The 16889-nt window shown below is 35.3% G+C and overlaps 1 protein-coding gene across 6 annotated transcripts in view; it reads left to right on the top strand.

Moving 5' to 3' along the window:
• Nucleotides 1-16889, top strand: part of STX18 (syntaxin 18) — a 69435-nt gene that overhangs the window by 35165 nt on the left and 17381 nt on the right. For all 6 annotated transcript variants that reach the window (XR_014228530.1, XR_014228531.1, XR_014228532.1 and 3 more), the window contains exons 2-5: nucleotides 10-77; nucleotides 12021-12136; nucleotides 13267-13344; nucleotides 13448-13514. Coding sequence is in view for 3 of the 6 variants with exons in the window: in XM_082315400.1 (XP_082171526.1) it covers nucleotides 10-77; nucleotides 12021-12136; nucleotides 13267-13344; nucleotides 13448-13514 (329 nt within the window). In the remaining 3 variants the exon portion in view is untranslated. The remainder of the gene's footprint in view (nucleotides 1-9; nucleotides 78-12020; nucleotides 12137-13266; nucleotides 13345-13447; nucleotides 13515-16889) is intronic.

Below are 16889 nucleotides of genomic sequence, written 5' to 3'. Positions count from 1 at the left end.
TTCATTTAGATTTCTCATATTGGAAAGCTGAAAGATTTTCTTCTGCAACACAGAAAGGATTACATTAATGCTTACAGGTAAGTGTGCATTGTGTTTAAATAGATTTATTTATTTATTTTCACATTTATAAAGTGAACTGCTTAAAAATCTATAGGCATAATGACTAAAAACAAAACGTAGGTTGCTTATTATACTGTAAGCTACTTAAGATGAAGAATAGTGCTGTCACAGGAAGAAAATGGTCCTAAATAAAATGAGACTCAGAATTTGAAGATTTCTGGCTCTTAGGAGTGAGTTCTGAAACAAAACAACCTGGCAGTCCAAAGTCCTTCTAGGGACCTGCAGAGTAGGTTTCTGAAGTGGTTCCTGAGACAGCAGAATACTAGATTCAGTGATCCAGGTTGTCCCTTTCGCTCTGTGACACTAAACCTGCCTGTTATCACTAAGTATACAGTCAGTAGCATCATCGGGTCCTGGAGGAGAATGATGCAAACTTTTCAGACTTCAGACCCGGAATGTGAATTCCAGGTGAAGGACAGCATTGAGAACATGGTGTGAGGGGACAGCAGCACAGGATTTGATTTTTTGTGACAAAAACTGTAGGCTTCGGTTCTGGTAGTTATTATCATGTGGAGAAAGTTTTGATTTTTTTTCAGCCATTAGGAAACATTCAAAACTGCTGTATCAGCATACTTGCTGATAGCTTTAGTAGTAGGATTTTTAGAAGATTAAAACACAAGTTTACGGGTTGGTGTTACAAGAAAAAATAAGTGTGCGATCTACAGATTTGCCATTCTTAATGAATTACTAAATCAAGTTATCCTAAGATGGAAATGTTACTGCAACTTGTATTTTGATGAACTGAGTACAAATAATCGTATCATATGTGAGAAATGGAAAACTTGCTTTTTAACGAAACTCTTGTTACGTGCAAACTTAGTAGTTCTGTTATAGGTTGCACAATATTTCACTCCAGAAATAGAAAATGCTTCAGAAGTATCTCCACTTAACTAACTTTGCTGTTGTAAATAGAAGTTTAACAGTTGCAGTTGAACTTATCACCAGTTTATTTTACTTCATATTGTAGAAGTGGGTTTGTGACACACGACTGCTATAAATATTTATTTGGAAAAAGTAGATACCCTCTGCATGTCTTCATAGTGCAGACCCCACAACGTCTAACTAATCATTCCTTTCCTTCCTTCTCAGTCTATAGGTATGTCTAAGATAAAAAACGAACAGCACAACATAACATACAGTGAATGCTGTCTTTTGGGGAAACATATTTGTGTGGGGAAAAATGCTCACCGAAACTGCCTGGCCTTCATCACACTGTCACTTACAGCGGGTTGATCTGCCACCCTGGTTATGCATAGGGAAAGACGTGTTCTCCAGGGTTCTGGGACACCATTTTATTTTGAGATTCATGGTTCAAAACCAAAACTTTTATATTTCCAACCAGATGTAAAATTGGAAGAATGTACAGTGTGTGCAATACAGAACGCATCCCAGTTGGGATGCTGTAAAGAACTGGGATGCACTCTTTCTAAAGAAGCCAATGAATTTCTACTAAGTGAAGCTTCCACTTTAAAGAGAATGTCAGCAAGTTGTTCTTGAGGTGACAAAGGTGGATCATTGTGGCAGTGCCCTTCTTGGCCAAGTGGGTGAGGAGGAAATATCACTTAAAACAACGAAATGTCTTTTGTTCACAGTCATCTGAGAAGCACACAACCCACTTGTTGGTTTTTTTTGGGGGGGAGTGGAGGGAGCCATATATCCAAGTGAAACAGTGTAGGTGAGCTTTCCCTGATAGACGATCTTCTGAAATGTCACAATTTCCTGTGTTGTATTTCTTCAGTCCCTCAACATAACTGCAGCATTGTATGGGGTGAGTCAGCCCTGTCTCCACTCCGATTCTGCCACCACCCTGACTAAAGCTAAGCTGTTGCTGCAATCCAGGTAGAGAAAATGCAGTCCAAAGTCGTCTTGGCTTGAAGACACTGAGTCCCAAGTCAATGTAATACCCTTCTCCAAAAGGCTTTACAGGTACCAAATAGGAGCGTTATCCAGACAGGTATCTGTCCCCCAGGAGAAGACAACAGGAACAGATGAGCTGTTCCTTAGGCTCAGCCTACACTGGAGGAACAGTCTTTCTGAGAAACAACTTCTGGACCTGAAAGGGTCTGTCACAGTAATAGCAATGCTATACAATCAGTGGTATCAAAATCTGTCCCTAAGTAAGTTGCCAGAAGATTTCTGGCACCTTTTTTTGTGTTTCTCAGATTTTTAAAAGTGTTTTTTTGTTGTTTCAAAAATGAAACAAAAAAAAGAGAAGGTTTTGGCATGTTTTATAAGTGTAAGGCCATGAGAGCTATTTGTAGTCGGTGCCAGTGAAAATGAAGCTCAGGGCTGTGGGTGTCAGTTCTGTGTGCAAGGTGTATGAGGAACTGCTTTTCCAAGCAGCAAGCAGAAGTAGTGTCCAGCTACACGTTATGACTAGCTTTCTGCTTTTCAGTTCCTGTTGGAATAGGCCATGAACAACACTAGGTGGAGCTATCAATTTAGTACTGAAATAACTATTTTTACTGTGTGAAAACTTCATGTGAATGCATGAGCTGAAAAACTGCAAATAATTGCAGTAAGAGCAAACAGTCAGTAGTGGTTAAATTTTGGGTAGTATTTGTATTTTATTAACAGTAGTGTGTATAAAATTGAGGTGATAAGAGGAGTAAAAATTTGTCCAAGCTATTTTGGTTTCTAAAAGTTTTTTAATGTTATTTTTGTAAACTTTCTTTTAACAAGTTATCATGGTAATTCTCAGTGATTTTCACCCCCCCACGCCTCAGGTGTTAACTAAGGAGAGGAAAAAAGTGTCATTTCCTCCAAGTCTCATCTGTGATTGCAATTGATCCTGTCCTTAATGGTCAAACTTAAAATAGATAGTACTGTCAAATTCCATACTACATTGCTTATGCTGTTCTGCTTTGTGGATGCAAAGAGGATCATAGCATCCATGCTGTCAGTCTTACAGTCTTAGCAAATGCCTCACTCATTCAAGGCAGCAGTTTTAATAACTTTTCAATACTTAAGCTATGGGGAAAATTTTTAAACAATTTAATACTAAAAGGCTGTGCTGGAATTTATGTAGGAGGTTTAATTTTGTTAATGAAATTTGACTACTCTCTATTTTGTCAATCCTGCTATTTGTTTTTCAGCTATAGCATTATGCGTTGGTGAAATTTGGCTTTTGAGTTACCAAGTTGAATTATTGTATGCCTTGTAAAACTTCTTCATCATGTGTTACATCCAGGTCCTTGATTTGCTTCTTTGACCTTACTTTTGCAGACTATAAATTCTTTATTAATAGAGGTTTTATTTTTGGCATATGCAAAACATCCTGCTACAGAGGGGATGTCTTTAATTCATTTTTAGAGGAAGATTTTTAGCAATGCAAAAGACAACTGGAAGAAGGGTTAATTGAAACTAAGGCCTTGACCCATTTTATCAAACTTTAAATATTTAAACTGAAGTACCAAAATTGAGTGCAAAAAGCTCAAGAATTAGAAATTGCTTATTCACCACCTTGATTTGACTGTTAGCTATAAAATATGCGAATGGCAAAACACATGAAACTAGTGATGCAGGGATCTAAGCTTACTGACTTACAAGCAATTGCACCTTTATCCTCTCCTGTTTATCAGGATTCATTTGCTTTCTCTTACACCTTGGTTTTCAGCTTTCTGTGATAAGGAACTTCTCTGTTTTGTCTTCTTGCCTGTTTTATCCTGTCTACCATGATTCTCTCCTCTGGACGGAACTTCTGAGAGCTTTAGCGGTACCAGAGGTGTGGTATCACCTTCCACTGACAGCATGAGTTATGATGGAAAAAATCTTGAAACTGGCCTGTTAGAAAACTGATTTACAGAGGGGCACATATAGAAGCTCCTCCTTCAAACTGCTCTCCAAAAGTATGGCTATTTCTTGTCATTTGGCTTAAAAATCGGGGGCGGTATTCATCTTAAAATCTGTGGCAATAATAGTGAAAACTTGGGCTTTCTCTACAACACGCATTTTAAGGAAAAATAATAATGAAAACGCTGAAGGAGTAGCAAAGACTAGCTGTGACTCATGTTATTATTGGTTACACCTACTAAGGGAAGGACCAATAACTATATGTACCATTGCTTTTATTTAACATTAGAGTCTTGTCTTAAAGAAAAATAACTTAAATGATTTTAATTATTTTCTTACTGACTTCATATACACATTTCAAACGTAACAAAGCCCCTTGGGTATCATGCTCATGATCAGTGAACACATTCAGTGGCAGGGTATTTTATAAGAAATGTGTAGCTAAATCATGGGATATTGCATCATCAGTGCTCCTGCTAATAGTAGCTGTCTCTGAGCTGTCACTTGTGATGTCGTTAACTGCAGTCTCTCTCCAAGAATCTTTGCAAAGAAGTGAAACTCAGAGTATTTGAAAATTAATTAGTTTCTATTGGAAAAAGCTCTGACAATACTTGAAAGCTCTGACAATACTTGAAAACAGCAACGGTAAACAGTATTTGGCTATTTGTTCATATCTGGTTTATCTCAAGGACTTCCTCACTAGCTTTTTCAAGTAGGTTTATTAAGCTTCAGAGTGGTGTTTAGAAAGCACATATGGGGTGTAGTCCTTGAGGCAATGTATAAGAAAAATAACCAAGGACTTTTCCTTAAAACAGAACTGATTAACTTTTTTAAGTTTACTTGATAATCACAAAAGTAATTTTCAATTGATGAGTAAATACGGTAAACACCAGACATTTATATATTAGAAAATTATCCCTGCTAAATTGTGATCTTTAAGGACTTTCCCAGCAATGCTGCATTTGGGTAATGCATATCTCTGGTGAGTTAGTGATGAACAGTACTTTATTTAAAAACAAAACAAAACAAAAAACAAAAAAAAAAAAAAACCAACACCAAACCAAACCAAAAAAACCCAGCCTCTTCCTGACTCTATAAAGTCTGAATATCAGATTCTTTTTCTTACCTTGTAAGTGATATGCTGATAAGACTTTATTGACTTTAGTGGAATAATTTCTCATTTATGTTGCCACAACAGAAAAATGAATAGTATCTTTCCTTTTTTCACTTCTGTAAAGAATTAGCTGTAAGGGTAGGTGGCTATTTCTTTCGTCTCCTTTTGGTCATAAACTGTTTCCAGCAGAACCAGTTGATCATTCTTCCTGGAAAGGAGAAAGCAGGGACTCTTGGTTCCTGAAGATGTTAACAAGATGTGAGTGCTTTTTTATTTTTGCTTATTAAGCAAACTGTGATCATTCCTTTCAGATGAGGATTGTTATTTACCTTTCCATTTTTAGTGTATGACTGCTATACGTTCTATATATTCTTCCTCTCAGTCCATTTGCTATAATGCATTCCTACACTGCTTTCTACGCTGTGCTGTGTGAGATCCGATCTTCAGTCTTTGGTAAATTGTCTGTTTCATCTGTGAACAACTTGTGCCTTTGCTTTTCATCATCAGCTCCTTCATGGTTTTGATCACTGAACCGCCAAGACAGTTTGTACATGTGTGTTAAATATAGTTCGAGGAACTAGCTGTAGTGCCCTAACGCTTGGGAATTTGAAATGGTCCTCTTGGGATTCCTCCACAGCCTCCAGTTTCTCTGAAGGATCTTTCAAGGTTTAGACAGTTTAAAGACCAGTAGTTATTCCTACTGTTTTAATCAGGTATTGGAAAGGAGAAAGAGAGAGAGAATTCTAGGGTTTGACCACAGAACACCTCGTACTTAAAAGGAAAATCTTTGAGAGACGAGCTTTTCGTCTGGGATTACTAGACATCTAATTTATTGTCTTTTGCAACTGCAGAGATACTTACGTAGTTCATCAGTGTAGCATAGGTTGGTTCTGAGTAGAAACGATGCTTTTTCCACAGGAAAGGGAATGGGTGGCTTCTGATGATGTGCCTTCATTACATGCTTCCGTTGTCCTTGTGTACAGTTAAATGTTTGACCATTTCATATCTTGTTTATTGCAAATAATATAGTTTGAAAAAATTCTTAATAAATTATCTTTCTGTCCTAAAAAATAATGTTGGTGCCCAGTAATTATGCCTCTTGCCCTAGCATTTATCTACCTAGTAAAGCTGAAAAAAAAAAAAGCAGCAATAAATCAGTTACATGTTTGCCACCTAATCGAAAATCGCTGAATCCCTATGTTTTGTGGAGAGTGTTCCCTTGGCTTAACCAATAAAATAAAAGAAGTAGGCATTAAAGGACTCTAAAAATAGTGTCTTACTGGCTCCTGTACTGTGCCAGATTGCTTTCTTGTCTCGACTTAATCACATTTTTACAAGAAGCAAGGCTTTGTTTGTTATACTAAGATAGTAAGACATGTAGATGATCTGTAAGGACTTTCTTCATGGAGGAGCATATAGTATTTTCCTGTTCTCCAGGAAATTATTGTCAAATTATTTCTCTTCTTTTTTGATTGTACTAAGTTCATATATCATATTTTAGAAATAGTAATTCTTTGTAGCAGCATTCTGGAATTTCTCAGCAATATTTTACAAAACTGAAAATACTAATTCAGGTATGCCTGTACTGCCTGTTCTAGTAGCTGAAGTTTCCCCACAGACTTATTAAAAAAAAATTTAAAATATGTTGTTGTGGAATCTTTTGTCATTTGAGTAGACAAGGTTTTACCTTGGATTTATGTCGGACAGCATTTGAATGGAAAAAGGCAGTAAATTAAAATGCACAAAACATAATACATAATGTTTAAATTTAGTAGTTAAATAAGAAATAAAATAATTTAAAACATACTAGATGACCAAAGGGAAGAAGTTTAAAAATGTCTGCTGTATTTACAACTAAGGTTATATATACATGTGTGTATACCCACACACTTGTGTGTGTGTGTGAGCATTTATGTATATGTTTGTAAGGCAATATCTGCAGGTGGTAAATTGGGCATATCTCTGCTAAAACAGTACATATCTGTATTTTAGAACTGGTTTATTTCAGCTTATTGCTTCTCTCTCTTTTGTAATACATTGTTGGAGGAAAATCAAGTTTGTCTGCTTGATTTGGTGTCTTTATTGAATCAGTAAGCAGAAAATATTTTATGCACCAGCAGAAAGAGTTACTAATTCTGAAAGCTGGTGCAACGCCTCCGTCGGCTTTGGTTCCTCGTGCTTTGCCAGCAAAATAGGATCATAGAAATGATAGGTTGGAAGGAGCATGGCTGACACATTCAAAAAGAGAATGACTAGGTCATTCTACCACCGTGTTTTTCTTGCTTTTAAATATTTCTTTCAGTGGAGATCTCATATCCTTCCTCTGCTTTTCCTTGTTTCCTTATCCACGCTACTAGAATTTTTTTTTTTTTTTTACACCAACTTATTTTGGTTTCTCCTCAGTCTCTTCTAGAAACAACAATTACAGTATATTTGGTTTTTCATACATGTTCTCTTCAACCTTTGATCCTGCTTTTTCCTCTCCTTTGGGCACTGTCCCAGTTGGTGTTACAGTCAGGTGCTGAAATGAGACAATCCTTGCCCAAAGCTAAGGAGAGCAGAAAGATTACCTTTCATTCGTAATGGATTATACTGCATTTCTGCATCCCATTGTAATGATGACTTTTTGTACAACAACATGTTGTTCTGTTTGCTTTATGATCCAATATGATCCCAGATGACTTTCTGAACTGTTCCCTAATCAGTTGTTCTCCATTCTCTGTGGGTTCAGATAATTGTTCCTGCTGCAACAAAGAGCCTCTGACCATTCCTTATTCAAATTCTTCATGTCATTTCTCCAAGTTGGCAGTATGGTTTTGAATTGAAGTCTTGTTCTCTTGATACAGTTTTAATTCACTTAACATTATGCCTCTGCAAATTTAATAAGTGTATACTCCATTCTACTGTCTGAGTTGTTAAAGAAAGTATTAAGTAGCATCAGATTCAGGACAAACCCCTGTGGAACACAACTCAGTGTGTCCTTCTGTTTTGGTATATAACTACTTCAAGTTCAGCTTTTCAAACAGTTTCACGTCCATATCGTGCTTGTTTCTTCTAACTCACTTATTCACTGGTAGCTTATGAGAATGTCATGTGAGATGGTAACAAAAGCCACGCTAGAGAGAAGATATATGGCAATGATTGCTTTTCATCCATCCATAAGACCTGTTACTGCATCCCAGAAGTAAATTACGCTGCATATGACTTATTCTTGATACGTCTTGGCTACTGGTTATCTTTTTGTTCTTTCCTAAGCGCTTAAAAATTGTTTGATTATTTGTTCCTATATTTTCCTAGGCTGAGTGGTCTCTAAGTCCTCTGCTTTTTTTTTTCCTTGGCCCTATTTTTTAAAGATAGTTGCTACACTTCATCTTTTCATTGACCTAGCACTCACTTATTCTCCCCTAGTTCTTGGCAGTGAGGATACATCCTTTCATTTGATGCATTTCCTATTGTAGATGTTTCTCTTAGTAATATTTGCAGAGTAATCTCTCGTTATCATTGGCATCCCTTGCCAGTTGTGTCTCATCCTGCGCTTGACCCTTTACTGATTGTGTGCCTACATGCTGTGTTCCTTTAGACTTGTCAGTAGCAATCAGACCTAATTTGCACTTTTTATATTCTGCTTTTTCTGTTTGAGCTCATGAAGTAGCTAAGTTGATCTCTTACTGCATTGCCTATTCTTCCCTTTCATCGAGGGCAGAATTGCAAGTTATCATAATGTCATTTCTATATGAAAATTACTAGTTCACCTGAATTCTTTTCTGTTCCTTTTTAGGTTTCCCTTTTCTATGCAGTTTAACCTACTAATTTATCTGGACTATTGAAGTCTGCCTACTTGATGGTCACTGTCTTTATCTTACTCTTCACCCACCTTCTTAAAAATCACAAATAACCCAAGTTACCTTCCAGCCCATGTTTCTCATGAAGCTTTCTCCTATTGATTAGGATAAAAATCTAGAAGAATTTCTTTTCCCCCTTTTTCCTTCTTTATCTGCATGTGTTAGCCAGCCTGTGTCTTGGCTAATTCTTCTGATTACTTCTGAAAAAAATGATTCGTTTGACCTTTCTTGAGTTCGTGATGTATCAGCCCATTGCTATGATAGTGCCAATGCACTTCTGAGCAAGTATTTGTATCTCTGACATACAGGACACAGCTGGATTTTTTTTTTTCACTTGGGTTTTTGTTTTTTGTGTTTTTGTTTTTCCTTGGCCTGCTCTTTTTAAATGAATGGTTCTTTTTACAGTAAGGCTAGCGGATGGTGATTAGATGGATTTTCAGTATAATCTCCACATGCAGATTTACTGGGGAGTGCAATGGGGACTTCAGTACCCTGTTTAGTACTAGTGGATGCCATATGTGTTTTGACATAATGGGATGTGATTGTATGACTCCATTCTTGCCTTCCCAAGGAGAATGGGTTTCAGGTATCCTTGCCTCTGAGTGGCTTGACCAGCTCTTGTTCAAAAGTGCTAGTACCAGACACTATGTTAGCTGTAAGCAGTTATAAAAGGAAAAGCGTTCTATTTCTTTTTTACTGGATTAAGCTGCATTTTGCTGCCTTTGAAGCTGTGAAACTCCTTTTGTGGGTCCCTTCCAACTCAGGACATTCTATGATTCTATGATTTAAAAGCAAATTCTGGTTTGCATTTTGTAATCTTTATTTTACCCTGTGATGTTAAAAAGTGCATTGAAAGCATAGAACTCTGCAAACACTACAAAGCTGGGCAGAGTACAAGAACCTAGACATATAAAGACAAAACTTTATACTCTGTTCAGTAGCAGACCAGCCAGAACTTATTATTGTAATCTGAAATAGAAGAGTGGAGATTTTTTTGCTTCGTCAAGGAGCCATCATGAAGCTGTTACTCCATCCTCATTTTCCATCTGAATCTGTGTGCCCTAATATGCTCAAGTAACTCTCTAGGCATGGACCGCTGGACGATGTTATGCATTATCCCAAACCAGATCACCTTAATGGTCCCCTCCTGTCTGGGCCTATGCAGAGATGGATGTAAGAATGGATTTTCTGGCTTTACGCATGCTGAGAACTTTCTTATTCCACAGACTAGTAATAAAAAGCCCTATCTATATAAGCTGTGCAAAGGGAGTGGGGGAGAGATCTGCCCTAATGTATTTAACAATCTTAGTTATCTTACATTGCTTATGTAGCTATCAATATGTCATCTTAACCAGGCTGTGGAAAGCCTTTCCGTCAGATGTCTTTAAAATCAGACTATTTCAAGTCTTTGATCATTCAGAAGCTGCTTTCTCAGAGAGTGCAAATTAGAGTTACAGCTTAGGACACCACTGATTACAGTTGCAATAGGGATTTTGCCACAAATTTGTGAAACCCATCTGTCCCGACCAAAGGAGAGCAATTCAGCTAGTAAGATACAAATGGAAACACTATATATGGCTGCTTTTCTGTAAGTTTGCTGTAAGTTATAAAAAATAATTTTATAACATTTAGAATAGTTTTAACAAGGGGGGAAAAATATCCTGATGTTTAGATGTCAAATACATGACAGTGTTGGAAACAAACAAGTAAAATACAGAATATTACTTCTAATTAGTTTGCCTTACTGTTTGCTGGATAATCTGTGCTTGTGTACTAGCTGGCAAGTAAGCAGAAACTAATTTTCAAGCCACATAAACCATGTGCTGCTTTTTTCATGTGGAATCAATCGCATGGGATGGGAATGAAGACATTTTGGTGTAATACTCAGGGACATTAGAGTCGGCTTAAAACTTTGTGGAGATCTGGGAGACCCGTGCTGACAGTATGCTGAAGGTGCAGGAAGGAGCTGGTGGTTTTGCGTGTGATGAGAGATGATGAGATGGGGTGATGTGAATTGGTTGTAGGCATTCCTGTGGCAGGGATTGCAGCAGACACAGGGAAGATCTGGCATTATTGCAGTGAAGTATGTTAAGAGATCTCTAAGGTTATCAGGCTAGCTTTGCAAACTGAAGATCCCTTCTTTTTACTTGTATTACTGCATTAATATAGTTGCATTATGCATACCTTGAACAAGTGGGGAAATTTTCATGTATAAATAAAAATCTAAATTAAAATGAGGATATGAGTTAAGGTTTTTTTTCCTGTTTTAAAAGGCAGATATTGTAGGCTACGATGACTGTATCATCAGGAAAACCAAGATGAACATAAGATAAGCTGCTGTAGCAAAGTGTTATCATCCTGTCATCTATGGCTGTGGAAATACTGTTAAATACCTTTATACAGGATGCTTTTCTGGTGGTTATCTACAGTCTGTTAATATTTTACTGACAAGCCTCCATTTTTATTAATTTAGTAACAAAAAGATACAGTATTCCTAGTAGAAAATATTAAATACATAATACATAATCTAAAATAGAAATAAACAATGAGAACAGGTTTTAATAAACCTTATAATCGACTTGTTGTTAAAAACGTGCATTATTTTCCAGTGTTCTTCTTTACTATGGTTTGAATTCACAGATTTCATAGGACAGCTACTTTAAAAACGAAGCTCAGTATTTAGAATAATGAAAACATACCTTTAAGTAAGATAAGGGTTTTTTGTTTGTTTGTTTGTTTTTGTTTTTTAACTTCTTTCAACATTTGAGCTATTCCTTCCTTTATTCTACTTGTCTTTGTTTTTTGAGACTTGAAATATGCCTTGTTGGAATAAGTACTGAGGGTAATGATACATTTTCTAGTTGTATTTTCTCCTTATGTGCTCAGTATTTGGTTATGTATGAGATGATAGTATATATTGCTTTTTCTACATCTTTTACTAGTCAAAAAATGTTTTAAAAAACCCTCTCAGCTTTATAGAAGTGTCATTTTTATCAGTGATGGTTATTGTACTTTTTACTTCTTTTTCTGTGAAAATCAGTGTTGCAAAAAAGCTTCTGTGTAGATGCTGAGTAGGAAGAAGGTCTATAAAATGTGTACTTGTAGATTTTATGTTGGGGATTTCTTAAATGACAGTTTGTCTTGTTTCTCAGCCATATTATGTCTGAGTATGTGAGGATGACAGATACAGAGCGTGATCAGATAGATCAAGATGCTCAGATATTTATGAGGACGTGTGCCGATGCCATTCATCAGCTGAGAACAGAAGGTAAACTGAGCAACTCTTAAATATTTTTTCTTAGTTATAGATAAATGGTAATATAATGCTGAATATTGGATGGTGAATCTGAAATGCTTTTGGAAAGACATTGGTGAAGTCTCACTGCCTTTTTGTTTGCATCTGTGTAATCCCCTTGGCTGATTAGTGCTGTACTTAATTTTCTTTAATGTTAGTGGAAGGAGAAGCCAGAATGTAGAATTCTATTTATTTGTTCAAATACACTAATTAGCAAGTATAAAAAAGATAGTCTTAAATATTTACTACTTGAATAGTAATTTAGCACTGTGGCACAGAGGCCTGAACCAAAGCTCACTAAATTCAATGGTTGTTTCTTTCTAGCTTGTCTACTTGTAGGTACCTGTAAGGTATTACAAGTATAATCTTTCCAAGTTTGAGATAATTAAATAACTTTAACAGAGTCCTGGTAAAGTAACAGCATTTTTGGCAACCTGAGTATGGGATCATACCTTTACAACACTATCTTAGGAAAGCTGTAGAGAGAACTTCTGTTTTGCCATTTTCAAGTTGTCTTGCTGTGTGTCTGTCTTTTATCAATATACCAAAGATTTTCATCAGCTTTGAAATGCCATCTAAACATAGTTGTAGCATTATTCAGAAACATTGAAAGTCAGTCATGCATGGGAACTACGTAGTATCAAAATAAGAAATATTAATATATGTGAATTAAAAGCATGCTTGACCCAATAAACCCCAAAGATCTCCACATAGTCTATACACTGGAGAATTTAAAATGTTGGAAGTTCAATATTTTAAGCAAGTTAAATCTCTAGATCTGTTTTGCTATGCTTAGCTTGGTGACTTCTATTCTTGTTTAGAAATTTAATTGACATAATATGACTCGGTGGCATATATAACAAATCAATAACATAAATACTGTAAGACTCTAGTTGTTTTCAGCTTTTGGTTTGTTGTAATGATTTGCTGTTTTACAGAACCTATATTGAAATATATCTATGTTTAAAATAAATGTTAATATATAACATATATCAAATGTTAATAGGCTTTTGAATATAACTTGCGTATCAACTGAAAATGCAAACTTTTGTGCAATTCAGTAAAAAGTTGAAAGATTGTGTTATCTTCCTTTTGTATTTCAGCACACAAGGGTGTCCAGTCTGCTCAGGTGAAGGAGCACAGAACAGCTGTCTTGGACTTCATTGAAGATTACTTAAAAAGTACTCAGTATTTATTGAATGGTTGAAAATGAATGATTGTATTTTCCAAGAAAGAAATCATGCTCTTCTAACCTGAAGTTTTGTTTACTGCTATCTTGAACAGGAGTGTGTAAGCTGTATTCTGAACAAAGAGCCATCCGAGTTAAGCGAGTGATAGATAAGAAGAGACTGTGAGTAGTGTCAAAAAGTTTAACTGTGCCTTTCATTTGTAGGACATTCAACAAAATTATTATTCATGTTTACATTCTAAGGAGATTGTTTTAATGGAAATCTGTAGTTAGATCAGCAACTTCTGCTGTCAGTAGGTGCATTCCAGGGCTCTTTTACACTTCTGGCATGTGAAGATAAGTCTGTAAATGGCAGTGCCAATATGGTGTTGTACCTCTCATTTATGTAAATGATTAAAGCACCAAATCAGTAAAATGTGGGTTAATAAACCTATTGGACTTCTACAAATGCAACAAAATATTTTTGTGTGTCCCATTAAGTAATACTCTGCATAAAGTAATTTAGAGTGAAATCCTGCACATTGGTAATATGTCTCAAAGATGCTATTTAGGATACTGTCTGTTTAGGTACAAGAGATGTTCACTTCTCTCTCTCGTTCTCTTTCTTTTTGTCCTTCCCCGCCCCCCCCCATAAGTTCCATTATGTACATTTTAATTTAAAAATAACAACAAATTCTAGAACATAGACATCTATAAATAAATTCTTGAGTGTTTTTCCAAGACTTGATGCTGCTTTGGTGTTTGGCTCTATTGGCTATTTACATTGAAACTAGGGAGATGTTTTCAGAAGTCCATAAGTACATTTTATTCAGAGTGATTCAGCATAATTAAGCACAATTAGAATCACTCAAATATATCCTCCTGAGACATAAATAGTAGTACAAGCCAAAACCAAGTAAATAAAATAACCCAAACCAGTTTTGAGATTTGGTAAGAGGTAATGAGAGAAAAGTAAGGCATTGGTATTTTTGTAACTCCCGTAACTTTTCAGAAAAAACATACAGAAACAAACTGTGTGGTATTTTTCGTGTGTAAAAATACATATCAGTATTCTTCATACTAAACAACTTCAAAGAAAGATAGCATGGTTCCTGCAGTTATAGAATTGGCTAACAAATACCAGCTCTTCTGTTTGTTGTACCTTTATACTATTGTTTCCATGTGAAATCCCAGGTTCAAGATTTCTCAGATGACTAAACAGAGAAAACAACTCAATTTGGTGTATGCTACACATGGAGCAATGAAAGAGCTGTTTCAGAAGTTAGAATACCACTCAAATAAAGAGCAATAGAAAATAAATATAAACATATAAATATAAACATATAAATATAAACATATAAAATAAATAAATAAAAAATAACCCAGAAGATGCAGTCCTTCTATGTAATATTGGAGGATACCTCTGCCTCTGTTTACGGATGTAAGAACTAGAAAACAGATGTTGACCAGGTGGAGTCTGTATGCGTTGCAGATGTGATGTAATGGCTAAATTGTCATTTAAATTAAAATTCAATTTAAATAAATCACAAGGCATAAACCAATCTTTATGATGAATTGAAGAAAAATTGTCTTTTCATAGGCCTTCAACTAGTTGATTTGTAATTTCCCCAAGGATTTCAGCAGACGCTTTATGTAATAATAAGAACATGTTCCATCACTTAAAAGAACTAGGCATTTTTTAAATAGTACATCCCAGGCATTTTGTTCATTTTTAATTGAAAACTTCATACATTAGCATACTGTGCAAAGTAAGGACAACAAACAATAAAAGAATACATTTCTTTAAAAGTAAATTAATCCTAGTGCAGATCTTATTTCCGGCAATTTAGTCAACTTAAAATATGTGCATAGCAGACAATACTGAAAGGTTTGCAGCAGAAATGTACTTCATCGTGTTTCCTTTTATATTGATTAACATCCTAAGCTCTTCAACAAATTGCCTGAGTGTTATAATTTTCTTACATAAGTTGCCTTTATGTATTAACTCATATTTTGTGATTAAAAAGTTCTGCCAATTACATAGGACTAGTTCCCCAGAATGAAAACTTCAGAAATAGAAACACAAGCAGCTTTTTGTGCAAAGTTACTTGGTTGTGATTTTCAGTTTTTATGTTTATTGTTATTCAAAATTATATTTCATTTCAATTTTAAACTTTTTTACATTAGAATATCTTGTGAATTATGTATGCAATTATTTAAAACAAGCTGATATTTTTATTATCTGGGGAATTGGTGTTTTATTAGTATCAGAACTATTATTTGAACTTCATGGACATCCAGATAAGTTGGGTTGGGTTTTGTTTTGTTTTCCTCATTATTACGCAAATTTGGGACTTGAGAGGGAGGAGATGAGAGAAGAGTTCTTTTTTGTAAAATTACCAAAAGCCCAGTACTTGCAGAGTTTTTAGAACTAAGAAAGGTTCCCTGTTACTGTGTTTTCTTGTTTAAATAACATAGTCACTCAGTGATGACTAATGCATTATATTCTGTTTTTCTCAGAATTTTCTAATTATGGGTTAGAATTTAGACACAATATGAAGAAGGAAAGGAACACAAAATGCAACACCTTCTGTTAAGCAGCAGGGGAAGATTGCAGATCATAATGAGATTAACTGTTGATTATATTTGAGAGGGGAGGCAGTGATGAAGGTGGCACAGCAGGTGATTCAGCCCATTGCTTCTTGATTTTTTGTTCTTTAGCTTCTCTAACAGCATAATTTAACTGTCTACTATGCAGCAGTTACAGAATTCAATGTAGACAACAATAAACTACAGAAGTTTACTGGAAAAAAATATGTTGCCACTAATTTTAATCTTTTTTTGGTGCCACAGGGAAAGGTACTTGACAAGTACTTAATATATAATCACTGAATATGCTTCTCATTTTTTGCGTTGCCTTTGTGTTAAAATTACATATCAGGGACTTAGATGTAGTCTATATCTGTCCACTGCATATGTTTTTTTTTTTTTTCTTTTCCTTGCTTCTAAATGGTCTGTTGTGTCTTTTGGCAGACAAAGGATCAATTTCATCCTGGTTAAACTGTTCTTTAAAGCTAGTTAAATAAAATTACTTGTTTCAGGAAATAGCTATTTCTGTTGTATTTTCTTACTTTTCCTTTAGGATAATTGACAATATAAAGTAAAATTGTAATAATTACTTGAAAAAAATAAAGTACTGGTGTTGGCTATTGCTACTAAAAAGAATTTTCAGTATGACCAAAATGTTGTTTGTTTGGGTTTTTTAAAATGTATATATTTTAAGACACTGGATTTTTGCAAGGAAGTTTAATAAAATGTCTGTGGTTTTATGCTATAGCCTTCAAAATTCTCCTCAACTCTCAACACCTAATATGTTTTGTTCAGGAATACTCATGAAGCACTTTGTGTTTTCTTTGCTTTTGTAATAAGATTTCAGTGAAAGTTGCTAAGTACGTTTTGCATCTTTACTGGGAAATCTTTAATGTGAAGTTTTCAAGAGTTAGTGTTGAATTTAATAATCTGTGGTTGTTCTCATTTTGGAGAAATTCAACTGTGTGA

Source organism: Platalea leucorodia, assembly GCF_965183815.1.
Source record: "Platalea leucorodia genome assembly, chromosome: 6".
Classification (NCBI taxonomy): Eukaryota; Metazoa; Chordata; class Aves; order Pelecaniformes; family Threskiornithidae; genus Platalea; species Platalea leucorodia.
Note: the sequence above shows the minus strand (reverse complement) of the source record. Positions and strands in the feature narration are given on the sequence as shown.